The sequence below is a fragment of the Orcinus orca genome, chromosome 2 (genome assembly GCF_937001465.1).
Source record: "Orcinus orca chromosome 2, mOrcOrc1.1, whole genome shotgun sequence".
Taxonomy (NCBI): domain Eukaryota; kingdom Metazoa; phylum Chordata; class Mammalia; order Artiodactyla; family Delphinidae; genus Orcinus; species Orcinus orca.
In genome coordinates this window covers 176,630,457-176,657,008 of record NC_064560.1, presented here as the reverse complement: position 1 = coordinate 176,657,008, position 26,552 = coordinate 176,630,457, and the positions used below count along the sequence as shown (strand labels likewise).

Sequence of the window (26,552 nt, the reverse complement as noted above, 5' to 3'; positions counted from 1 at the left end):
CGGGGTTAGCAGCCCCTCCCACGCAGGGCTCCTGCCCACCACGCACGCCCCACCCACCCCGATCCTCCTGGCTAGGAGTTAGCTGCTGTCAGGGGCCAGAGCTAGAATGAAACCACATTGATCTTCTGCAACTGGAGATTTAACGTCTGGTCACCCCCACTAGACTGTGAGCAACTGGAGGGCAGAGATCGAGTCTTATTTCCCTTTATATCCTCTGAGCCTGAGCCTGACGCAGGACCTGGCACACAGCAGGCTCAGTTAACGTTGGTTAAAATAACAGGTGGATGGAAGAATGGTGAACACATGTCCTGGTTTGGCCAGAATAGTCCCAGGTTTCAGAGAATATTCCTAAAGAGTCAGACGCTGCTACAGTTCCCCTTGCAAAGCAAGAAGAGCTTTAAAATGCTTGCTGAGTTATCATACTCTCACTAAGCTGCGAGTGTGGTTATCCTCAAAACCAGCGGTTGCTCAATAGCTTAAGAGTTGAAACTCCCAAAGCAGTCTACTGATTCCTTTGGAGGGTCTACACTCCCCTCCACTGGGGAGTGCAAAGTCCAAATATTTGTTGAATTAATAACTCTTTGGTTGATGGGTTAAATAAGTAAAGGAATCCCAGGGAGAAGGCTCCATTGCCCTTCTCTCTCTTCCTCTGTGTTTCCCAAGCCCACCCCAGGCAGCATCACAGCCTCAGGGCTTGCACCAGAGGGCGCGGACCATGGGGAGAAGCTGCACAGGCATCTTTGGTTCCACTTTCTATCCAACTTGGTGCTTTCCCCCAGGTTGCAAGTGGATAAAAAGGGAGACAACCAAGTATAAAGTGCAAAGAACATGAGATTGGGCAAGATCTGGATGTCCAAGACCCAGTCTGCGATCTGCCAAGACCTGCAGGGGGCTGGGGGGTGCCTGAAGAAGTAACACCCTGCTCTGGGCCTCCAGTTCCACATGTGTACATTAGAGGTTTGAGTTAGCTGATGCCAAAGATGTCTTTCCCAAGTTCAATGGAATGATTACAAATAGCCATCACCTTCCCTGAGCTCCTTATTCTGTTCCTCTGACCAATACCCACTGGTCAGAAGTGGAGTCCATTTTCCCCCAAAATACCCTACCACATGCCATAATTCTAAAGGTAGACAGCACATGACTCCTCCCTCTAAATGCAGATTTCAGTAATGCTGAAATTGTCAGCCCATATTCAAGCCCGAAGCAGCCTGTGTCCCTATACAAGGTCAGGTGTAAAGGTTAGCAGGATTTAATGGGCACAAAAGGTTCTTACAGCAAATTTAAAGCTACCTCCCCTTCCGAGGGTAAGTGCTGCAGGTAAGCCTCCTTTCACTAAGTTTCAGGCAAGCACATGGAGGGAGCCCCATCAGAGGTGTAAGGCTCCTGACCTCTCTCTTCCCTCTCCCTCCCTCCCTGTGGGAGGAGGAATCCTCAACCGGATTGGTGAGTTTGGGAAAAGAAACAGCTCACCTCTTCCTCTCTCCTCCCTTTTGGGATCTGCAAACCTGCAGAACACTGGTATTCAGTCCCTCCCTGCCCTAAGAGGCAGGCCCCCATCTGAGAGGCTTGTCCTGCCACGTCTGTGCCTGGGTAGGCAAGTCTATCAAATTCAGGGGTGAAGTTCAACAAGCCCACTTGTTCACAGGCCCAAGACATGTGATCCAGCCGAACATTTACCAGTAATAAAGCTGACATTTTGATCTCTACCTGGCAGAGTCCTGCATCTCCTTGGTTCTGCTTCTTGGGCAAAGAGGAAAAGAGTATTTATATCTTTACCTCCTAAGCCCAAATATTTATTAAGTACCGTAGGAACTAATATGACGCACACATACTGCACACCTGAAGCGTCCCAGGAAGCATACCACAGGAGCCCAGTGACCTGCTCCATAAACAAGAAACTGAATTCAGCTAAAGATTCCCAGTCACAGCAACAATCAAGGTCCCCTCACTATATTAGGACTCCGATTAAGAAAGGAAAAGGTGGGCTTCCCTGGTGGCGCAGTGGTTGAGAATCCGCCTGCAGATGCAGGGGACATGGGTTTGTGCCCTCGTCCGGGAAGATCCCACATGCCGCAGAGCGGCTGGGCCCGTGAGCCATGGCCACTGAGCTTGCGCGTCCGGAGCCTGTGCTCCACAACGGGAGAGGCCACAACAGTGAGAGGCCTGCGTACCGCAAAAAAAAAAAAAAAAAGAAAGAAAGGAAAAGGCACATGCGATTTCTCTCACTCTCTCACTTTATCCTCTCCACACACATACACGTGTACACACACACACACACACACACACACACACATACCACTTTTTTATTCATTGTCTAACTCAAAGCAGAAGCTCAGAAAATATTCAGTAACTGATGACTTGAAGCATTCTCATTCATTAATGGCTTAACAAAACTTTACTCTAGAACTTTCCAGGGCTCCCTACTGTCCATGGTATAAAACTTGGCCTTTAGTCCCTCTGCAACCTACCTCTAATTCTGTTTGCCAGTATAACCCTTCACTCACTCATAACCTAGTCTCCAGTAACACTGAACTACTCTCTGCTTCTTATAGACAATCGCCAAAATTTTACCCATCAACCTCAGCCCAGATCACCTTGTCCCCAATGCTACATGTTTCTATCTTATGCATCTATCCAAACCCAGCTCAAATACCCCCTTAATTCATCTTGAGCCACTCTCTCTGCTCTTGTATGCCTTAGGGGTGTTAACTAATTTGGGCTATACTAGGGTTTAACAAATAAGTGAATATATTGTAGATAATAGGCATTCTCACTGTTGGAGAAATAAGTTACATATAAGGAAAGGGAGAAGGCTAGAATGAACTCTGTGAGTTTAGATTGAAATTAGAGGTATCAGCATGAACTCATGTTTTTTTAATAGACAGATGTGTTTATGCATGAGTTAAGTATACATCCATATATTTCCTAGCTATGTCTCCTGGAAGAGCCTAGAAACAACAGCACCCCAGTAGCAACATGCAGCCACATCTTGGTTTCTGAATACCATTCTCCAATAAAAGGAATCAGGGCTCCTTGGAGAAGTGACTGATTCCAGGGATTGGGCAATGAAAATACAAGATGAGCCTGGGGCAACTTGTGGTACCACAAAGTTAAGACAGTGCTGAAAAAATGATGGGGCATATCAAAAGAACACAGGAGACAACCTGAAGAAGCTCCCAATGGCCAAAGTCAGAACAATTTGAGTGATAAAAAGAAATAATGATTATTTTGGACTCTAACCCATAGAATAAAATAAATATCCATGAGTTGATACCGATAAAAATAAACAAATAACTGATTGAGAAGGGACAGCTATTTCTTGTAGGATAATTCCAATTAATGCATGTAAAAATAAGAAAAATAGAAAATAATTAACTTGTTCATTAAAATGGTAAGGAGCCATCAAGGCAAACTGTGCTTCTAGATCTCCTCTCTGGCTGGTTAAATAACCCACAGTATTTAATTAAGTAAAGCTTCTCATCTCTGTTCTTACAAACTTAGCTGGGGCAAAGACCCACTTTACAGTTAGGGAAGTAGAGGTATTTGGTGACAGACCAGGAGCTCTAGGTCCAAAATGGCTCACATTCTACCCAGCACCATCATTCTATCTCCTCATCCTCCATGGGCCTTGGAATTTCTGAATTTCATTTCTTTCCTTGAGTTACTGGTCCTTCTGTGACCTATCAAAACACTAATTATGCTTCCCCAAGAGTTTATCAGAACTCATTTGGCTGCAAGGAACAGAAAACTGAACTCAAAACATCTTAAACAAAAAGAGAATTTCCTGGCATAAATAACTGAAAAGTCCAGTGGTAGTCTAGCTTAGGACTCAAATATATCTCTCCACAATACTGGCTCCATTCACAGATGGGCTCTCCCCTCGTGGTGGCAAAATGGCTGCCAGCAGCTCTAAGCCAACATCTGATACTCTCAGCTAATCCAGCAGAAAAGACAGTGTCACAGGGGGGACACCCCCAAAAGTCCTGGAGCTGATTTAAGTTCACTGACCAGCACTGGCTTAGATACTCATCCTTGAATCAATCACTAGGGCCAGAGGAATGGACTACACTGATAGCCAAAGTCACATGCCCACCCTGAGGGTGGGGGGAGCTACACTCAAACCTCAAGGCATGTATATGAGATAGGAGTGGTTCCCCAAAGGAAAGTTTAGATGCTGCTCCCTAAAACAAGAGTGGCTCCTGTGCTGCAAAATTAATATATGTCCACTACACCTCGACTCCTTGGTCAGAATCAACTCAGTCCTGCCTCCTCCAGCCCATCGTCTGGACATCTGTACCAGCAGTGACTTCTTTCTGCTTCAGGCACAGGCAAGTTCACACCTGTCCTTTCTGGGCACCAGGCGTCTCGTTCTCCAAAGCACCTGGGTCCCGTCCCACGCCCTCACTGCCTAGCAAAGTGCCACTGTGCCCCTAGAAAACACACCTTCACGCTGGCTCCCACCCCCTCTCGAAGCAGAGCTGAGTCACTGCGATCCCAGCCAGCTGAGCACTAACCTTGAAAGTGCTTCTCAGAGTCACTGCCTGCCAAGCTCCTGGCTCTGGCGCACTCCGGGACCTGGGGACACTGGCTTAACAGGTGAGATAATTATGTTTTACCCGTCACTCACTTCTTTATCAGTCTCACAGACCAGAACAGATAAGTGCTCCGATGCAAGAAAACACTTCTGCGGTATTTACTTGTGCTCTTTAGTGCTGGCCGGCTCTCCCTTCCCAGGCACAACTCCCAGGGACCAGCCTGCACCCCGTTATCTGGTGCCAGTCACCACGCGCTGCTGCTCTCTTGTCAACTGCCAGACTGTACTTTCCTAACTGCATTCCCCCAAGCTTCTCCAGGACCTGCAGCACCACTGCTTTCCAGATGACTTACACATGAAGGGCAACTGTCTTCACGACATCCATCCCCCTGTCTGCTCTGCAGATTCCCCAAGGCAGAGGGCTTGCCTCTGTGCCCTGGCCTGGACCTCTCTGCAGAATGTGGCTCTGGTGGGTTCCAAGGCCCATAGCATTGGTTAGATGGAGAAAAGGGGGTAGGGAAAAGCAGGGGGCATTAGGTCTCAGAGACAAGGACTTTGAGATCTTCCAATACAAACTAACATTTCATTCATTCAACAAACCTTTATTTAGGAGCTACTGTGTCCTGGGTACTGTAGTAGGTGCTGCAGAAGTGAAGATACACAACATAGACCAAGTCTCTTTCCTCATGGAGCACACCTTCTAGTAGACATCTGACTTATTTTTGATACCTGCTTTATTTACGTTTACATTCACAACACACTGTCTCAGATACTATCCATACCTCAGTAAGTGGTATAACCATCTGTAGTCCACAGACCCCAAAAGTTGGAATGACCTTCTCAAAGCCAAGGCACAAACTCAGGTCTTCTGACTACAAACCTTACTCTCTTTCTGGGGCCTCTCCCAAGGCAGGGAGCTAGCAGGGTACAGCCTGGCACTGAGACAGACATTAACTCAACTCAGTCCCAGGCATCACTGCTAGAGATAGGAGATGTAAAAAAGAAAGACCCATCCCTGATCTAAAAGAATTTATGGTCTAAAGAGAGAGAAAGACACATAACCAACTATCATCTATGACACGAATAAAGAACATAGAGTGGTTAAATCCAAATAGGAAGATCTCTCTGGAAAGATATACAAGAAATAATGATCACCTCCAGGCAGAAAAATTGGGTACCTGAGAAATAGGGATAGGAGGGTCATTTTTTATGTTCAAATATTATATATTTTGAATTGTGTACCATTGAATTTACTTCTCATTAAATGACACTGTGAGGATGCAATCAGCCAAATGCTGAATGTAGGAAATTCCACAGGATAAATGATCTGGTTTCTTCAACAAGCAAATAGCTCCCCCAAAAAGCAGGGAGAGGAAATATTATAGACTTAAAAAGATTTAGGAAACATCAGCCAAACATAATATATGAACCTTGTTTGGATCCAGATTTGAATCAACTTAAAAAAGAAATTTTGGGGACAACGTGGAAGGTTTTTTTAAAAATAAATTTATTTATTTATTTATTTATTTTTGGCTGTGTTGGGTCTTTGTTGCTGCCCGCGGGCTTTCTCTAGTTGTGGCAAGCGGGGGCTACTCCTCCTTGCAGTGCACGGGCTTCTCATTGCGGTAGCTTCTCTTGTTGCGGAGCACGAGCTCTAGGCACACAGGCTTCAGCGGTTGTGGCATGCGGGCTCAGTAGTTGTGGCACACGGGCTCTAGAGCACAGGCTCAGTAGTTGTGGCTCACAGGCTCTAGAGCACAGGCTCAGTAGTTGTGGCTCACAGGCTCTAGAGCACAGGCTCAGTAGTTGTGGCTTATGGGCTCTAGAGCACAGGCTCAGTAATTGTGGCACATGGGCTTAGTTGCTCCGCGGCATGTGGGATCTTCCTGCACCAGGGCTCGAACCCCCATCCCCTGCATTGGCAGGCGGATTCTTAACCACTGCGCCACCAGGGAAGTCCCAAAAAGGAAGATTTGAATATGGACTAGCTACTAGAGGTTATTAAGGAATTATTATCAATTTTGTTAGGTATGATCATGGTACTGTAGTTAAGGTTTTTTTAAGGTCCTTATCTGCTAGAGATACATTCTGAAGTATTTACAAATGAAATAATATGATGCCAGAGATTTGTTTTTAAATATTTCAGCAAAAAATAATAATAAATAAATAAATGAATAAAGAAGTAAATGAAGGAATGAATAAATAAAGGGAAGAGTAGATGAAACAAGATTGGCAAAAGGTTGATAATTTCTGAAGCTGGATGACAGTTCCATAGGGGCTCATACTACTCTACCCTTATGGATGGTTGAAATTTCCATAATGAAAAGTTTAAATAAAAATTTAAAAATTAATTATTCCAGCCACCTAGGATGACTGAGGAGGTAAGTGTCACAGAGGAAAGGTATTTGAGCTGAGTCCTGAAGGATGACTAGGAATTTTCTAAGGGGCAAAGGGCCTTCCAGGCTGAGTGAAGATACACAGATCTATCACAAACCTCTCTCTGGGAGAACCAAAGTTATATACACTTGACCTCAAACTCAACTTACATCCCACACAAGTGCCCTCTTGCTTAATCCCCCAACTCTCTGGGACATGTAGACGTAGCACCAAAATCAACCATCCTGTTCCAAATGAGAACAGAGTGTGTGGTCGGCAGCTCCACTCAGAGACCTACAATAGGCCCCGGCGTAGCCTTCAGAGGACAGGAAGGCAATTAACCTCTCTCAACTGGGTTTTGCCTGACAAGGCAGTTTAGAAGCCAGCTGAGTTATCTCAGGGACAGAGCCTTCATTCCTCCTGAGTCATCCCAGACGCGTGCCCTCCCCAGACACACACACCAGCCTCCCCAGCAGCACCTTATAGATTTATAACCTCAGTACTGGGGGGTCCAGCTTGATGGCAGCTTGGCAGCCCAGCCCATGGCCACTAAAACACGCCCCCTCCTTCCTCCCAAGCCCCCAGCCTCAATCCCTACACTGCCCCCACCCACCTCCAGCTGCACTCAGGAAGCTTGCTGGCTTTGCAGTCACTTCAGGACTTATCCAGGCCTGGCCTAGCTCAGATGGGTCCCACAGGTCCCTTACCTTGGATCGAAGCTGCAAGTATTCCTCTGAACCATAGGGGACACTCCTCAAGGAGGTAAGATAGTCGTAACTGATGGCAGCTGTCTGTGAACCAAGGAAGAGGAAGGCTTAGCACCAGACATCAAATATTACTCCTCTGTCCAAGGCCTGCAGCTGCAGCCCCCTGACACAGGTGGTATGTCTAGAGAAGCAGTCCAACCTCTAAGAGGCCCTGCTCCCAGATTTCGATCTGGCTGGCTTCTTCCTGTCATTCAAGGCTCTGTACAAATGCTACCCCTGCAGAGACCCTCAATCTAAAGTTACCCCCATCCACCAGGAACTCCCAATTATTTATTATAGCAAACTACCATCCAAAATTACCTTGCTCATTTGTTTCCTTGTATATGGATGGTTTCCACTTCACTAGAAATTAAGCTCTATAAGCTCAGGGGCATGTCCTTCCTGTTCATCATCGTATCCCCTGCACCTTTCACAGTGCCAGGCTACTCTTCATTGCGGTGCACAGGCTTCTCGTGGTGGCTTCTCTTGTGGAGCACGGGCTCTAGGCGTATGGGCTTCAGTAGTTGTGGCACGCGGGCTTGGTAGTTGTGGCTTGCAGGCTCTAGAGCGCAGGCTCAGTAGTCGTGGCGCACAGGCTTAGCTGCTTCACGGCATGTGGGATCTTCCCACACCAGGGCTCGAACCCATGTCCCCCTGCATTGGTAGGCGGATTCTTAACCACTGTGCCACCAGGGAAGCCCTAGATTGTTTTTTTGACCCATTCATGTGAACACTCCTCAGCCAGAAGATCCTTCAAAGCTGCACCTGTAGGGGCTTCCCTGGTGGCGCAGTGATTGGGAATCTGCCAGCTAATACAGGGGACATGGGTTCGGGCCCTGGTCTGGGAAGATACCACACGCCGCGGAGCAACCAGCCCCGTGAGCCACAACTACTGAGCCTGCGCGTCTGGAGCCTGTGCTCCACAACAAGAGAGGCCACGATAGTGAGAGGCCCGCGCACTGCGATGAAGAGTGGCCCCCTCTCGCCACAACTGGAGAAAGCCCTCGCACAGAAACGAAGACCCAACACAGCAAAAATAAATAAATAAAATTTTAAAATATATACATTTAAAAAAAAAAAAAAGCTGCACCTGCATGGGATAGTTCGTTTCTACCCCTAAGACATATAAGATAATGCTGGGCCCAAAAAAGGCATTCAGCAAACACTTAGGAATCACTACATACGCCATGGCCTGTTTACCTATTTGCTAATCTTGAGTCTATGACCCAGTTTACGTTAAGGAGCAGGCACCACATCTGAGCCAGGCTGGGAAGAAGACGGGACAACACTGAGTATTAAGGAAATGATTAGACAACAGCCCAGACAGACTGTGCATCAGAGTGTCTCTACACCGAGGGGAAGAAAGCATGGGCTCATCCTGCAGCAGACAAAGGAGGAAAGAAAGCAGGACGCATGTGGCACTCTACCCACCAATGGAGCAATTATGTAGGGGTGCCTGGAACAGCCACTTTCAGCAGAGTTAAAGAGGATGCGATCACACCAGAACGATGTTCCTGAACCACTGGAGAAAGCCTCTAACAGTCAAATATTCAATTCAGATTCTGTTAGTTTGGAGCTTGGAGGGGATCGGCAAAGTTCTTCGAGGCATAGATACTCAGAGCATGAGCCCTGCATCACGAACCATTCACGAGCTCACTGGAGGCAGCCCAAGTTTTCTGGTAGAATTTAATCAAAGCTGCAAAGCTCTCTTTCCATGTGTTTCCTGAGAAGACCGCCTCCTGAGTCTGTCACTAAAATAAGGTAAGGAGGTTCTGTAAAGGTAAAGGCTTCAGAACAGAGACCCCATGCAATACCACTCTGTTCAACTTCAGGATGCCAGAGGCTGTGTGAACAGGGATACAGGCACACAGGGGTGCACACCCATGCCTGTGCAACTGTGTAGTGGGAGCTTCACACGTGTAAGGGTACATGTGAATCTCCACATATGTGTGACTGGCAGGTACATCTGCTACATGTATGAACACCTGCAAGTAATACTGCAGTTCCTCTGCCCCTCCCAAAAGGTGAAGAACCTACCGTGGCAACTGCTCTGCCCACCCTGACAGCGCCAAAGTCGTTGAGGTCCAAGTACTTGTTGCTGTAGAGGTAGACGCCAGAGGCGGCAAGAGCCATGCTGGTCCACGAAGCAAGCTTGAGAGCCCTCCGGGCCATGTCCCCAGACCCTGAAGAAGGAAAGCAGAGGAAGAGGAGCAGTTAAGAGTTTCCCAGGTGGTCAAGTTCAAATCCGGGCTCTGCCACTTAGACTGCATGATCTTCAGTCATTTCCTCAATCTCGCTGCACCTGTGTTTCCTCATTTGTAAAACAGGAGGATACCTACCTCAAAAGCTGTTGGGATAAGATGAGATCGTGTATGTGAAATGCTTAGCACAGTACCCAGCATAAGTCAACTGTCAAAGTCATTCTTCCTTCAACAGTACCAGGCACTGTTCTAGGCACTAGGGAGAGAGCCAAGAAAACAGACATCGTTCTTACAGTCTAGAGGGGATGACAGATCACAAGCAAACAGACATGTATTAGAATAGCAGCAGGTATTCAGTGCTGAGAAGAAAATCAAAGTGGGTAAGAGGAAGGATGACGAATATGTGATGAAGGATGCTGTTTTAGATAAGAGAAGCGAGTGCGTGTTAACGACTCTTACGGAAACTATGACTGGACCACTAAGCACACGAAGGTGTCATTAGCCCCCTATGCCCAGGTCAGAAGTAACCACAGCCAAGATGGCAGCTGGTCAGAGCAGCCAGGTAAGCCCTCCACATCTGACTGATTTTCAAAATATTTATTTTAATTAGAATAGACAGCCCCTTTTCTAGACTGTAAGCTCCTTGAGGGCAAACACCATGGCTGTTACTACTTGTCCACTCACAGCCCTCCAGGCTGCCTTCTGGTTAGGGGCTCAAGGTCCACCTGCTGATTTGCTCCGTTTCACCAAACTCACACTCCCATTCAGTGGGACCAAGTGGTCTCCCGGCTCCCTTTCCCCACCCTACTTGTACTGCTCAGCGTGCCAGGTGGCTGCACAGACAGTCTTTGGGACCACTGTAGCCAGTGGGCAGATTTCCCTTCAATTCCTAGGAATTCTATATCAGAATAAAGTCCTTGACCACAGCTGCAGCTGCCAGTGGAGAAGTCCCACCCAGAAGGGCCACCATCAAGCCACCTGCAGCTGCAAACCCGACACAAATGCAGCAGGAAAATTTAGGTCATCACCCTGTTTGCTTCTGCCCTGGACTCAGTCTGTGACCATCCCCTCCCTGCTCTGTGCCTCTGTTTCCCCTTTGTATGGAAACAACTGCTCCAAACAGCCTTGTCTGCATTTTCTTTAAAGTCTATCTTGACTCATGCCTCATAATATAGTCACAGATTTTTTTTTAAGTATCCACAGGGACATATTTTTCCATTCTTTTACTTTCAACTTACACTTTAAACTGTTTCTCTAAATAGCATATAGTTGATTTTGTTTGCATTGAACAGAATCACTTACGTATTTGGATTTAATTTTACCATCTTCTGTGCTTTCTATATTCCTACCTGTTCTGTTTCTTTTTCTCTCCTTTCTTGACTTTTCTGGACCCAGTTCTTTTTATAATCCCATTGTTTTTCCCTTTGCAGTGTTCTTTTCCTAGCCAGCATTTCTAAAGTGTGGTCAGAGGAACTCTTAAAAAAAATAAATATCTATCTGGGTGCCATTTCAAAAATGTAGATTTCTGCTAGACTCACGGACATAGAAAGCAAGCTTATGATTACCAAAGGGGAAAGTGGGGGAAGGGATAAATTGGGAATTTGAGATTAACAGATACACGCTACTATATATAAAATAGATAAACAACAAGGACCTACTGTAAAGCATAGGGAACTATATTCAATATCTTATAATAACCTATAATGGAAAAGAATCTGAAAAACAATATATATGTATAACTGAATCACTTTGCTATATACCTGAAACACTGTAAATCAACTATACTCCAAAAAAATAATAAGAATGATAATGATGTAGCAAAGTAAAAAAAAAAAAATGCAGATTTCTGAAGTCCACCCCTTGGCCCACTGAATCATCAAAGCTGGGGGTAGGACTCAGGAATCTTCATTTTAATAGGAAATATAATGGGTTATTTTTATGCAAAGTTTGAGAACCACTCTTCTAAATATTTCATTTTTAATAAAGAGAGGCTTCATATGTTCAAATTCATCAGTGAAACCATGCCCCCTTCCAAGTTTATCCTACCCACTCGCAACCCCAGATGACTGCATTCACCCCACAAGGATGACTGCAAGCAATTTTTTGTTTGTTTGTTTTTTGGCTGCATTGGATCTTCGTTGCTGCACACGGGCTTTCTCTAGTTGCAGTGAGCAGGGGCTTCTCATTGTGGTGGTGGATTCTCTTGTTGCAGAGCACGGGCTCCAGGCACATGGGTTTCAGTAGTTGTGGCATGTGGGCTCAGCAGTTGTGGCTCGCGGGCTCTAGATCTCAGGCTCAGTAGTTGTGGTGCATGGGTTTAGCTGCTCTGCAACATGTGAGATCTTCCTGGACCAGGGCTTGAACCCGTGTCCCCTGCATCAGCAGGTGGATTCTTAACCACTGCGCCACCAAGGAAGTCCCATGCAAGCAATTTTTTTTTTTTTTTTTGCAGTACACGGGCCTCTCACTGTTGTGGCCTCTCCTGTTGCAGAGCACAGGCTCTGGACGCACAGGCTCAGTGGCCATGGCTCACGGGCCCAGCCGCTCCGCGGCATGTGGGATCTTCCTGGACCGGGGCACGAACCTGTGTCACGAACCCGTGTCCCCTGCATCGGCAGGCGGACTCTCAACCACTACGCCACCAGGGAAGCCCAGCAAGCAATTATTTTTAAAGGGATAATTTAAGAAACTCATTTCTTTCACTAAAAGCAAATGCTCTGGCCCAACTCCTGGGAGCAGTTCCTAACTGTGCAAGAAAGGGGTTTATAAACAAAAAGAATAAATTAAACCTTGCTTTGCGGTGTCCCCTTTCTTTACATCTTCTTTGTTTTATGAAAACTTCCCTACCCCATCCCTCGTTCCTTTCAGATGAGAGAGAGCACGGTGGTTGAGAATGAGCACTCCAGAATCCAGTGGGCCTGAGTTTGAGTCCCAACACCATCACTTACACATTGGGTAAGCAGGGGCAGACTGCTAACTCTCTCTCAATCCCATGACCTTGTCTGTAACATGGGGATGATCATAGCAGTGCCTACTTGATGAGGTGGTGAGGAATGAGGAAATCATGCAAAATGTTTAGCAAGGTGCCACCTACACAGTAAGAACACAGTAGCAATTACTATTGTTAGGGAGCCTTGGACCAAAACCGCCCACCCTGGCCAGGCACGGTAATAACCACTTGCATGAGTTGTCTCACAACAGGAGGTCCCAATAAGGAGCAGCATACTGACAAGCTGACACCAAAGAAGAATTGGGGAGGGGCCAAGAGAAGGGAGGAGACCCGCGCCCATAATATGTCCTGCCAACCTCCCAGAAACCCTCACGCGGGAAACCATCTTGGCTGAGAGATCCACGTGCCACCAGGAAGGACCCTGAGTCAGACCAAATATGAGCACAAAGAAGATGATTGGCCAGAGACTACCCAGAAGGCTAAAACCCACCCCCCCGCGCCATAAAACCTGAGACCACAAGCCACGTGGCAGAGCAGTCCTCCTGGGTTCCCTTACCCTGCTGCTCTCCGCTGGAGTGTCCCTTCTCAATAAAGCCCTTTGTTTTGTCAGTACGTGTGTCTCCTTGGACAATTCATTTCCGAGTTAGACAAGAGCCCACGCCCGGACCCTAGAAGGGGTCCCCCTCCAGTAACAGTATTACCACCACCGCCATTGTGGTTGTTGTTATTCTGTCTTCACCCAATGCCAGGCTTAGTAAAGGATCTTATTACTCCCCTATCAACTTCTGCACGCCCCACTTCTAGCATCTTGGCAGTCCCCCACCTAGCCCTACCTTTTCACCTTGCTCTCTACACCCTCAGCCTGTAGTATTTTCTATCGAAAGGGGCAGCACGCTCAATGTCCCCTCCACCTTGTTTCTGCCAAGACACAGGTTGCCAGTTGGACCCGGACGCAGGCCTTAAATGAGGCTGAGTGCCCTCAACTCCTCACACACCTTCCTCCTTCAAGATCATCAGTTCGAAAAGGTCCATGAGGGGTGATCCAGGGACCTTCCTTGTGGGGCCTGCAGAAAAGCCCACACTAAGAAGGCAGTACAGAGCAACCGGTGGTCAGGAACTCAGCCTCTGGAGCCGGGAAGAGCCTCGGCTCTACTGCTCACCAGCTGTGTGACCGTGAGCAAACCACAACCTCTTAGAGCCTCCATTTACAAAAGAGGCTCTTGATAGTACCTACCTCATAGGGTCATTGTGGGAATTAAATGAGATGCTGCTTTAACAGAATGCCTACCATGCTCAGTAAATGAGACTTCTTCTCCTTATTGTTATTTTAAACTTCATTTCTTCTTCTCTGAAAAGCTGAAGAGCTTATATAGAAGAACTCCTAGCACTCAGGGACCAGAATTCAGCGCAACCTTGTACAATTAATAAAGGAGGTGGGAGACACCCATCACATCTTGCCTGAACCATTCAACCATTCCCCATTCCAAACACTTCCCCACATCCCAGCCAACCTTCACTCGGCCACACAAGTCATCATCATCCTAACCCACAAGTGCATTCTTAACACTCTTACCTACCCACTCTCTATCAAAAGTCCAAATTCTCTAGCAAGGCATTCAAGGCCCACCCCATTCTCATCCCAACCCAACTTTCCAGCTTCATCTCCCAAAATATCCCCCCACACTCAATCCCGTATTATCCCTCTATGAAGTTTTGTCAGCCAATCACTCAGAGTTCCTTGCTCCTTCCTCTCTGGTCTCATTGTACACTGATTTTACCTCTAATAATCTGGCCCTATATCTGCCTCTTCCACTAAATGCAAAGGGCAGAATTCACTAATAAATAATAAGTGAGTAAATAAGTCTGCTAAAAAAAAAAAAAAGAGAGACTGAATGAATGAATGAGAGAGTGAAACTTTCCCCAGTCTATTCTCAACATGGAAACAAGTCAAACTCTGCATTCCTCTGCTCTAAACTCTCCAATGGCTCCCACCTCACTCAAAGTGAGACAGGAGGGAAGGGGACAGGGCACAACCTTTAAAAGAATGACACAGGGCTTCCCTGGTGTCACAGTGGTTGAGAGTCCGCCTGCCGATGCAGGGGACACGGGTTCGTGCCCCGGTCCGGGAAGATCCCACATGCCGCGGAGCGGCTGGGCCCGTGAGCCATGGCCGCTGAGCCTGCGTGTCCGGAGCCTGTGCTCCACAACGGGAGAGGCCACAACAGAGACAGGCCCGTGTACTGCAAAAAAAAAAAAAAAAAAAAAGAATGACACAGCCATTGAGGATATGACATAAACTAGTTAGAACCAATTAGGCCCAAGATGGCAGAAGATTCGACTTCCAGTGGACCTTGAGCCTCATCATATGCTCATTGTGATACATTAGCTACATGACACACCCAAAGGCGCCATGACAGTTCAGAAGCTGATCATAAACGGCCAAAAAGTGGGTGATGATCTAATTCCTGGAAATCCCACCCCTTCCCCGAAATGACTGGAATAATCCTCCCACTTACTGGCCTATGAAATTACTCAGCCCATAAAAACTAACCACCCCATATTTCAGGGTCTCTCGCCTTCTGAGACGGCCCACAATCTGTCTATGGAGTGTGTATCTCACTAAATAAACCTGCTTTCCCACTTAGTTCTCAGGCCAGAGCCCCCTTGCCTGCCTGCTTATATTCCTCACAAGTGTCCTATATTAATGAATCTACTTCTTGCCTATCACTTTGCCTCTCACTGAATTCCTTCTGCGCTGAGACATAAAGAACCTGAGCTTCAGTAAGTCCTGACACCAGGTGAGTGACTTTAATTAAAAGACAGTGGGTTCGAGTCCCAATAGGAGTTTTGGCTGGATTCGAATCCCATCTGAGGTGCAATTGGGTTCGAGTCCCAATCTGAGGTATGTGGTTTCAAAAGAGCCAAGGCCTTGGCGTGACCTGAGAGGGCCTTCTTGATCTGACTCCCCAGTTCCCTCCAGGGTTTCAGGCCATTCCACTGTCCCCCCTTGCTCACTTCACCCCAAAGGCACCAGCCTCCCTGCTATTCCTCCAACACGCCAGGCACATTCCAGCCTCAGTGCTTTTGCACTTGCAATTCTCTGCCTAGAATAGGGGTCAGCGAACTTTTTCTGTAAAGGACCATATAGAAATACTTTTGGCTTTGCAGGCTATAACATCTCTGTTAGAACTACTCAACTCCGGCATTGTAGTGCAAAGCAAAAGACAGCCATAGACACTATGTAAAGTAATGGGTGTGGTCAGATTTGGACTGCAGGCTATGGTTGGCCATAACCTTGCTTAGCACATGGAATAGGTGCTCCAAAAGTATTTACTGAATGAATGAATGAATGGGTAAACTATACCCTATGAGACCTGTACAGAGTCAGTAACAACACAGATTCCCAGGTGAGAATCACAAACTGGAGCTGCCAATTCGACAGCCATCCTCCTCCAGTCACCCCCAACATCCCTCCCAGACTTCCCTCCCCGAACCCCATCCTCCTCAGGTTGCACCATCCTCCAGGCCTGTCCCTCTAGGCAATGAGGCCACCCCAGCCTTAAGCCCACCTCTGAGTGGGGAAGCAGCAGCAAAGCAGACACAACTCCCAAGACCCAGTTTTCATGCAAACATCCTCAGTAATAAAAGAGGTGGAAATTGAAAAACATAAAATAAATGATATAGGAGTCAAACTGTGTCTAAATAGACTGGAGCTGGAGTTTCCCATAAGGTGTCAGTGAGTCTTTAACATGTAAATGAGTTGCTTTCCTCGGGGTAGCAATTTTAAAAGACCCTGTGAGCCGTGAAATACGTCTGTCAATGAAAAACACCTTTCATTATTAAATCTTTTGCTAATGAATCACCTGCCCTGTTCTGTTTACTTGCATTTTTTGACTTTCACCTGAGTTGTTTCTCATAACAGCACATCCTTTTTTTTTGGTTGGGGGTGGGAGGGGGAGGTGCCTGGGGCCACTGGACCCTAAAACCTAACCTTTAGATAATAATATTAGCAATAACTGATCTTTACACAGCCCTTTGCACTCATTATCTCATTAGTTATTCCACACAACCCAGTGAGGTGAGACAGATATTACTACCATCCCCAGGTATAAATGAGGAAACCAAGGAGCAGAGAGGGTGAGTGATTTGCCCCAGGTGGCTCAGCTGGTAAATGGCAGAGTAGACCTTCAGCCCTTTCTCTTTATGGCACGTGACCTTCCTGACAGGGACTCGCAGACCTCCAATCCCCCACATTCTTAACCCCATTCTCAAGTAACTGCATCAGTCACTATGATTTCTGACCCTCTACCACCCCCAAACAGTGCCAGGCACAGGGAAGACACTGCTTGGCACCCTGGGAGTCAACAGCATGTCACACATCAACCAAAGCACCTCACTAGAAACCACCAATTCCAGGCTATGAAACATTCAGGAGAGCTGTGTTATTGTCAAATCAAGGATGAGCGTGGAATCCATCTCGCTGGACCACAGGAAACATACTAGCAAGCATTGAGACAAGGCAAGAGAAGAGTCTGGGAAGTTCTACAAATTAAAAGTTGATGGTCAAATGAAATTCCACCCTCTGTGCAGAACTAAATAGGGAACCAAGCACTTACTGTTCACAGGGCTAGGCCTTTTCAGCTACTATCCACCTGCTGCCTCCTCCCCATGCCACATTACAGGACAGTAAGCCTAGAATCACCGCTCCCTGTTTGTTGCACAGGTGAGAATGGCCACAGAGGAAAGAATTTAGGGCTCCAATCCCATTAATCCCATAAAGTGACCACAGCTCCTCCTCCCATTTCCTAGAGAGACCGTTAGACAAACGAGCAGTATTTCTTTTGGTCTGCTCCCAAGACTGGAAAAGACCCAATAATACCTTTGGAGACAGTGATCTGGTTTTCAGGGAAAATTGGTTACTGATGTAGATAAAAAGCAACCAAGTTGGATGATACCATCATGTTTCATATCAATGCTGAGGGATCATCTAGTTGACCTGAGCAGGTTTATAGCCTGCCCTGCCCTGCCCTGTAGATAGGAATGTAATCCAAATGTAATCACTCTCTTTCCTAGTGTTTGATGCCCAGAAGGTGATTCAATCAATGTTGATTAAAGGAATCCCCAACTGATGCCGAAGTCCCAGAGTAGACAGGAAAAATAAATCTCATCCAGGCAAGGAATAGAATTCTCCACTTACTTCATCCAGAGATAGGGGGACTCAGGGAGAACAGTGGAAAGCCAAGCACAAAGCGTGAGTAGCAGGTAAGAGGAGAAGAGTGAGTGAGATTGTAAGCAGGAATGTACGGTGCCAAGTGCTTAAACATCTCATGTAACTCTCACAGCTACATCCTGGGGTGCATCCTATTACAGCTTCATTCTACAGATCAGGAAGCTGAGTTTTAGAAAAGGTAAAAAACTTGGCTGGGAAGCTAAGTGATGCAGCCAGAACTTGAATACAGGTGTGTCTGCTCCAGCCAAGAGAGCGCAAGGCGGACGAGAACAGGGCTTGCTGGGCCCTGAGGTGGGTCCCTGAAGTGCCTCTGATGTAGATAGCTAAACTGAGATGGCTTATTCAGTGAGTTGGGCGGGGGGGGGGGGGGGGGGGGCGGGGGCGGGGCAATGCATGAACCAAGCACTATTCTTGTCTTATAGGTCCCTTGTGTGACAAGAAAATAAGTGTATATCAGAAAGGGAAAAGATGTAAACTCTCCCAGCAGAGGTCAAAGTTTACATCCTGAGGGCTGCTGAGAAGTGGCCAAAGATACAATATGATGTAACCCAGGAAAATTGACACAAGTGTAGACTACATGAAAATCTGTATATAATGTGGAAGAAGAAACAGTGAACAAAGTAATATGTACATGCTTACTAACGCTACCTACCGAAGTTAAACTGGCAAGACAGAACAGAAAGGCCCAGGACCAGGAGTGACGAGTTGGTGCTTTAAGTTCACAGGAATTTTTCCTACAAAACAGTGATACTCCAAAGTATGTTCCCAGACCAGCAGTATCCGTATATCCTAGGAGCATGTTGGAAATGCAAATGCTCGCTCCCCACCCCAGACCTACTGAATCAGAAACTTGGGGGATGGGGTCCAGGTTTCTGTGTTGTAACAAGCCCTCCAGGTGATTCTGATGCACGCTAAAGTTTGAGAACTACTGCTTAAAGAAAACGTGTGAAGGCACAGATAAAGTCTAATTCACTTTCAACTCCGCAAATATTTCCTGAGCAGCCACTAAGCGCTAAGGATCATGGAGGTGATCAATAAGTACTTGTTGAATCGAATGACTTCATAGTTAGTAGAAAGGAAATGCCACTTAACCTGGGGAGAGAGCTGTACTAGGCGTCTTCTATAGGCTGCTCTCCATACAGCGCTGTCATCAGCACACGTTTACTGTGCGATCCGGAAGCTCAGGGCCCCACCAAGTGCTATAGATACGGCGCGCTCCGGGGTCGCGCAGGCCCCTGCGGAGGGCAAGGATACCTGCGCGCCCCTGCTCTGATCCAGCCTGCGCTCCAGCCCCGGACACCTGCGCCTAGGAGCCCACAGACGACCAAGGCTGAGGAGGTCTGGGTGAGCCACCTGCTGCCTCCCTCTAGCTCCAGCTCTACCTACACGCAGGACTGCGCCACGCTTCCGCCCAATGGTGAGCCAGGCTGGAGAGTCGCGGCAGAGGTGATGGGGCACTGCCAGTCACCCGAGTCACGTGGCCGCGCGCCGGGCCCCGGATGATAAGGTCACCGGCCCAGGGTTCCCTCCCGGCTGGAGGCCCCAGCAGAGGCGGGCGCCGAGCCCCGCGGCCCTGGCAGCCCGGGCTTTGAGCGGGCCTCCGAGGAGCTGCCCCTACTCACCCCGTGGGAAACAGAGACGTGGCGCCCGGCTTCCAGCAGCAGCCTGGTGGCGGGAGTTCGCGGGGAACTTCGCTTGCCGCCACCTCCGGATTGCTCTTAGTGAAGCCGGGGCGCCGCGCGGCCTGCCGGGAGTTGTAGTTCTTCTTGGTTCCCTAAGCCGCGGGGACAAGGGCCAAAGAACAGCCGCGGTCGCCCTGGACCGCTCCACCTAGGGAGGCAGAGGGGTCACAGACACTTGACCTGTCAGATAGCCTGTTTCTTTGCCTGCGCTGCGGCCAGGATCCTTCCTGAAAACTTATTCTCAAGAAGCTATCCAAACTGGTCATAGATTTATGTTCAGTAGGAGGATGGAGTCGTGGGTTTGTGTATTACAACAGGCAAAGAAGAATTTTACTGACAGTTGCTGAATAGTAAGAAAGTGCTCATCGATCTTAGTCATTTTATCCCCCATTCATTCATTGACCTCTATTTACTGAATGTTTGTTTATAAGATGTACTTTGGAGACAATCATCAGACCTTCATTCCTTCTACAAACATCTCTTGAGCTACTTCGTGGGGGAACAGAGATGGGGTGGAAGGTTGATCCAATTCAATGCAATTCTAATAAATTTTCCAACAGGATTTTCTCTGGACGTTTACAAGCTAAGCTAAAATTTACATGGAAAAACAAAGGACAAAGCATAGCCTAAACACTCTTGAAGAAGAGTAACATGTTTCAAGGACTTATCCTTACATATATCAACATTTATTATGAAGCTATAAAAATTAAGACTATGGGATATTAGTATAGGGATAGGCAGAGAGGGAAAATAAAACAGCCTAGAGAGCCCAAAAACAATCCAGGCACACGTGGAATCTTGATATATGACAGAGCTGGCATATGAGCTGAACCAACTGGTTCTCTGTTGGGCCCCTAACACAAAAAATTAATTCCAAATAGATTAAAGAATTTTAAAGGAAAAAGTAAAATCAGAACTTTTGAAGGAAAATTTCCTACTATCTCAGGGAAGGGTTTATTAAATGACATCAGAAAAACGGTATGGAAAACTTTGATCAATTTGGATTACGTTAAAGTTAAGAACTTCCTCATCAAAAGGCATGAAGAAAAATACAAGCCACTAAGTGGGAGAAGACACTTGCAGTACAGGGCTACAGTACAGAGCTAGCAGTATTATAGAGTTGCATAATACAGCTGCCACCACCTCGAGTTTGCAATGTATAAGTGTTAAGATAAAAACAAAGGAATAATTTCTGGGCTTCCCTGGTGGTGCAGCAGTTAAGAATCCAGCTGCCAATGCAGGGGACACAGGTTCGAATCCTGGTCCAGGAAGATCCCACGTGCCGTGGAGCAACTAAAAGCCCATGTACCACAACTACTGAGCCCACGTGCCACAACTACTGAAGCCCATGCACCTAGAGCCCATGCTCCACAACAAGAAAAGCCACTGCAATGAGAAGCCCGAGCACCGCAGGGAAGAGTAGCCCCCGCTCGCCACAACTAGAGAAAGCCCGTGCACAGCAATGAAGACCCAATGCAGCCAAAAATAAATAAATTAATTTAATTAATTTTTTTAAAAAAAGGAATAATTTCCAAATGGTGTGATTTGTGTTAGAATAGAGGTATGAACAAAGTGGTATAGGAACATAAAGAAGGGAGCATTAATTTTGCCCGGGAGATTTTGAAATGCTTTGTAAACCCAGACATGACTTATAGGCTGAGAATCAAAGGTTGAACAGGGGCTCCCTGGGAGAAGGGTGTTGGGGAGCAGACCAGGCATAGGAAAGTTCATATAAAAAAGCATAAAGATGAAGAATACAGTAAAAGACATAAAGACATTTAAGTTAAAATGGAAAATTTTAAACCACAGAGAGAAAAAATATATTAAAAACTTAATATGTTTACTCTAATTGGACGTTAACTTTAACTATGAAATTGTTACCAGCAGGCTAGCAGCTAACCCTGAGGAATGGGGGAGGTGGGTCTGGAGTACTTTCAGTTTATACTGTACCCTTTTGTAATATTTGAATTTTTTACAGTGAATGTATGTATAACTTTTTTAATTAAAATTTAATTGTTTAAAATTTTTTTAATTTTTAATTTAGCAGGTTTCCAGTTCAACATGGTATGTTTAGTATACCCATTTAAATCCATGCCTGCCTAAAATCCCATGAAAATGACAGGAAAGGAATAAAAAAGGCATAAACCCCAAAAGGAACAAGAAAGGAGACAACAGCAGATAGAAAAATGTTTAAATATATGTGGGAAACTCCAAAGCAGATAGGCGAGTGAGGCACTTTTAAACAAGCTAGTGCCTGAGCCCCAGCCCCAGAAATTCTGATTTTGGAGTCTGGGCCTCTGTAATTCTTAGAAAGTTGCCTTGGTGATTTTAATGGGCAGTTTAGTGGAAAGGTTCTGTCAAGAAGGCAGTTCAGGGCTTCCCTGGTGGCGCAGTGGTTGAGTCTCCGCCTGCCGATGCAGGGGACGCGGGTTCGTGCCCCGGTCCGGGAAGATCCCACATGCCGCAGAGCGGCTGGGCCCGTGAACCATGGCCGCTGAGCCTGCGCGCCCGGAGCCTGTGCTCCGCAACGGGAGAGGCCACAACAGTGAGAGGCCCGCGTAACGCAAAAAAAAAAAAAAAAGAAGGCAGTTCATATAGTGAAAAGTGGGTAGATTGAGAGCAGTGTAGAGTTCTAGCCCCCGCAGAATCACCTGGAAAGCTTTAACAATCCTCCTGGGACACACCCTGGAGCTCTTAAATCCATTTTCCAGGGGCAGAACCCAGATAGAAGGATTTTGCAGAGCTCCGCAGAGGATTTCCATGCACAGCCAAGGTTAAACACCACTGATTCACAGAATCTTGTTTGAACTGTGTGACTTAAAGCAAGTTTTCTCACTTAGCAGAGCTTTCATTTTCATCTTAATAAAATGGTGGTTTCCTTCTTGATAAAAGATATGAACTATCATCTGTCCTACTTACCTCAGATGTTCTTGTGAGGATCAAGTGAGATGGTGTTTGTGCTTTGGAAGCTGAATAGTGCTGTACAGATGTGTCCCATCACACTTAGAAGAAAATACAAACTCTTTACCCAACCCTCCCTTCTGCCCATGGCTGTTACCACTCCCTCTGTCTCCAGCCTTTGTTTCCCACCCATCTCCCCCAGCTCACACCACTCTAGTCACACCAGCTTCCTTTTTGTTCCTCAACCTGCCAATCTGCCTGCTCCCTTGAGGCCCTTACACCTGCTGTTCCCCCAAAGGTCTGCTCTGTCACAGCAATCTGTTCTCTCTTTCATCATCACCCCTCCAGAGAGGCCATCCTGATCACCCTTATCTAACCACCACCACCCCTCCACATTCCCTGAGACACATTCTATCCCCTTACACTGCTTTATTTATTAAAGTACTCATCAATACTAAAAATTATATCATTCATTTGTTTAAGATGGCTTTTATCTGTCTCCCCCACTAGAATATAAGCTCCACGAGAGCATGGATTTAGATCCGTGGTGCCTAGAACAGTGCCTGCCACACAGTAGGTGCTAAGGATATAATAATGGTGAATAAAATGGAAAAGGTCCCTCACAGAGTGTCATTTGCCTGAGGTGGAGAAAGAGGAGACAGACAATAGACATGCAAAGAAATAGCAGGATAGTTGCATGATGTAATAAACTCTGTGAAGGAAGGAAGCAGGGGGGTATGGTAAAGAGTAACTGGACAGAGGCCATTGATTGCGTCTTTGGAGAGAGTAGTCACACAAGGCCTCTTTGAGGAAGCTGCACCCGAATGGATGAGGACATCAGCCATGGGGAAGATGAGGAAGCAGGTTCCAAGCAGGGGGAACAGCAAGCCCAGGGGTAGGAAAGAGCTTGGTAGGTTTGAGGAACAGGAAGGAACCCAGTGTGACCGAGCAGAGAGGATAGTGTAGGAGGAAGTAGGAGAAGCAGGCAGGGGCCTTTGGAGGGCTCATCAGTTTGGATTTTAGTCCAAGTGCACTAGGAAGCCACTGAAGGGTTTTAAATTGAGAGGGGACATGACCAGCGAAGCTAAACAGAAAATGCACTGAGCAACCAAAGCCATTAAGGAAAGCAACTAACTCATTCCAGAACCTGCCAGGGTCCCAGTTACATTTCTGGGACAGCAAGGCCTGGGTTTGGTACATTGAGTATTTAGAATGCTGTCCAAGAGAGGTTTTCATTCAGGATGCTGTGTGGCTTATCCCAGAGGTGGACCATCTGGGAGAAAGCATCACACAGCCAACCAGAGGAAAAGCAAGAGAAACCAAAGTACAAAATTCTTCCTTAAGGCAACAAGAAAAAAGCACGGCAGAGGAAGTAATAAGGGAACTGTGTTCTAGGCAGGGGGAGAAGGCTTAGGGCCTGTGGTAAAGGAAGCAGGAAAGCTGCATTGGCTCCCAGCAGCATCCCAAAGGGGAGCAATGCCCCACAGGTGTCCATCCACAGAAGCAGCAGCAGAAGGAAGCATGGGCTAGAGGCCCGAAGCTGGTGTTAGCACCTGCCCAGGACAGAATGTTCCAGTAGGACAAAGGAAGTCAACTCAGACCCAGGGCCAGAAGGTCAGGATCCAGCTACCCCAGAGGGCAGTTTAGCGTTTGCCAGAGGATTGGCGGCCCAATCCATGTGCCAATCCATGTACATCTGTGTAGTAGAGTGGAAGGGCAGAAACCTGCCTGGCCTGCCCCATGAGGTGGTCAGACGGGCCTGGACTTGATGGACGCCTAAAGGGATTTTTTTTTTAGTATCTGGGAGGAAGTAAATCAAGATGAGTAATCTGGAATTAATTTCCAACCTGGGGGCTAGAGTGATATTGAGAACAAGGATTTCTTACCTGCCTCTGACTGACTGAGAAATCCCACAAAAGGCACATCACCCAGGCCCTTCAGGCTTTTTTTGTTTTCCAAATTTATTGAAATCTAATTGACATACCCTTCAATTTTCTTATCTGTCATAAGGAAAAAGAAAAATTCCTTGTGAAAAATAGCTGATATATCTCAGTAAAAAAACCATAAAAATTCTTAACCAGAATTGCAAATCTATTTATTGGAATATATATACATATATATTTCTCATATATATTTATATATCTGAATAAATATTATATATACATATATATGCTATCATTTATCAAGCACTCATTGCCAGATGCTAGTCTAAGTGCTTGAAGTATGTACGTTTTCTCATATAATCCTCATGCAATATGAGATACATATCACTATTATCCCCATTTTATAGTTGAACAAAGTGAGGAACAGAGAGTTAAGCAACTTGTCCAAGGTCATGCCGAAGGGCAGAGCTGGGCTTCCAACCCATGAGTCTAACTCCAGAGCCCACACTCTGGAATGGGCAGCCCACTATGATCACAGATGTATTTAGAGAGGGAATCATTTGAGGCAAACGTCTGGGGCCAAAGTAAAATACACCCTGAGGTCTTTGAGCAGTTTTAACAGGAAATAGGCAAGCTGGCTCAGCAGTAATCCTTTATTACCAACGATTAATTGACCACAGTTCTCAAATTGAGAGGCATGATGGACTGGGAGCTAGGGAGCTGGGTTCCAGTCCTGCCTATACTACTAATTAGCAGCTGACCTTGGACCTGTCATTTTACATCCCTGGGATTCAGGATCCTCTTTTGTAAAGTAAAGGAATTCTATGGGCAGAACTCTAAGGACTCTTCCATCGTTCACATTCCACGATTCTTTGGGTCTGTAAGCACTGTCCTACCCCTAGAGACTGACACGGAGGGCAGGCTTGAGTAAGCCCCTTTGCTGAATATCCTCTGTATCCTCCCCGAGGTCAACTCTCCACCCTTCTCTGCCCTGCTCCATGCCCAGGAGGCTGACCAGTACAGGCTGCAACCCTGAGACTCCCCTGCCCTCTGTCTTCTAGTTGAGCTTGGCCAGTGGTAAGCATGAGTAGGAGGCAGGGAGGCCAAAGAAGAGAGAGACCCCGATGTCTGCACACACACAGAGCCCCCTTCCGCATGTGCTCCCAGCCTTCCTGTCTGTGTTCTGGCAGTGGCTGGGTTCCTTTCCTGCCACAGCTCCTGTTGGAGCACCTCTGCCCTAGCCCCAGCTCCCACTGGGCTATAGGAGCACCACTCCCACACCACACCCCTTTAGACTTAGGGATGACAATGACTTCCTGCTCTGCTGGTGCCCAGCTGCTTCCCCTTAACGTCCCACACCTCCTCTAAGCAGTCCATCCGTTCAGTGCTCTGGATTTAAACCTTGAATGTGCCATCTCTTTCCCGTAGAACCCTGACTGCTGCAGCCCCTGGGAGTGGGGTGGCTTTCTTCCTTGTCATTGCCACCATCTCTCCATGTGTCATAAATCAACACAGGAATCCCAGACCTCCTTTCAGAGTCCTACAGGCATCCTCACCAAGTCAGAGGGCCTAGAAATAGGCACTTTCAGGGTGAGGGGGCAGGATTCCCCAATTCTCCTATGGTGGTGGGAGCATCAGTACCAATGTTCTATTCGCCAAAGTCTATAAAAAACTCTTGGGCTCTTTTGAGAGAGGTGACATGGAGTCAGACAGACCTGCGTTGGAATCCGGGCTCAGACTCACTGGGTTTGAACCCTGGCTCAGCTACTTACAGGCTGTGAGAACTTCCTGTGCCTTAGAATCCTCATCTGTAAATTGAGGAAAATAACATTTGCCTCTCAGCCTTGCTGCAAGGATTGAATATGATAATCTATGCAAAGGTTTTGTACAATGCCTGGCACATTCTAAATAGATGCTCAGTAAATGTTAATTCCCTTTCTCTATGAGGTAACTAGGAGGAAGAGAGGAGAAGCCATGAAAACAATTAGATGGGTTAAAGTGGCTTCTTGAGAAATACCATACCAACTCATTCAGTTCTCCAGTGGGATA

The 26,552-nt window shown here is 46.8% G+C and overlaps 1 protein-coding gene across 2 annotated transcripts in view; it reads right to left on the bottom strand.

Moving 5' to 3' along the window:
* Window positions 1-19,775, bottom strand: part of ADCK1 (aarF domain containing kinase 1) — a 159,853-nt gene extending 140,078 nt beyond the window's left edge. The window contains exons 1-3 of one of the 2 annotated variants that reach the window (XM_049705309.1): window positions 19,660-19,775; window positions 9,694-9,839; window positions 7,618-7,701 (exon numbers count right to left, since the gene is read on the bottom strand). In XM_049705309.1, coding sequence (XP_049561266.1) covers window positions 7,618-7,701; window positions 9,694-9,828 — 219 coding nt within the window. In that variant the 5' untranslated portion in view covers window positions 9,829-9,839; window positions 19,660-19,775. Of the gene's footprint in view, window positions 1-7,617; window positions 7,702-9,693; window positions 9,840-19,423; window positions 19,536-19,659 lie in introns of those variants that run through there. The other variant, XM_049705310.1, reaches the window with a different exon arrangement.
* Window positions 19,776-26,552: the final 6,777 nt, after the last annotated feature.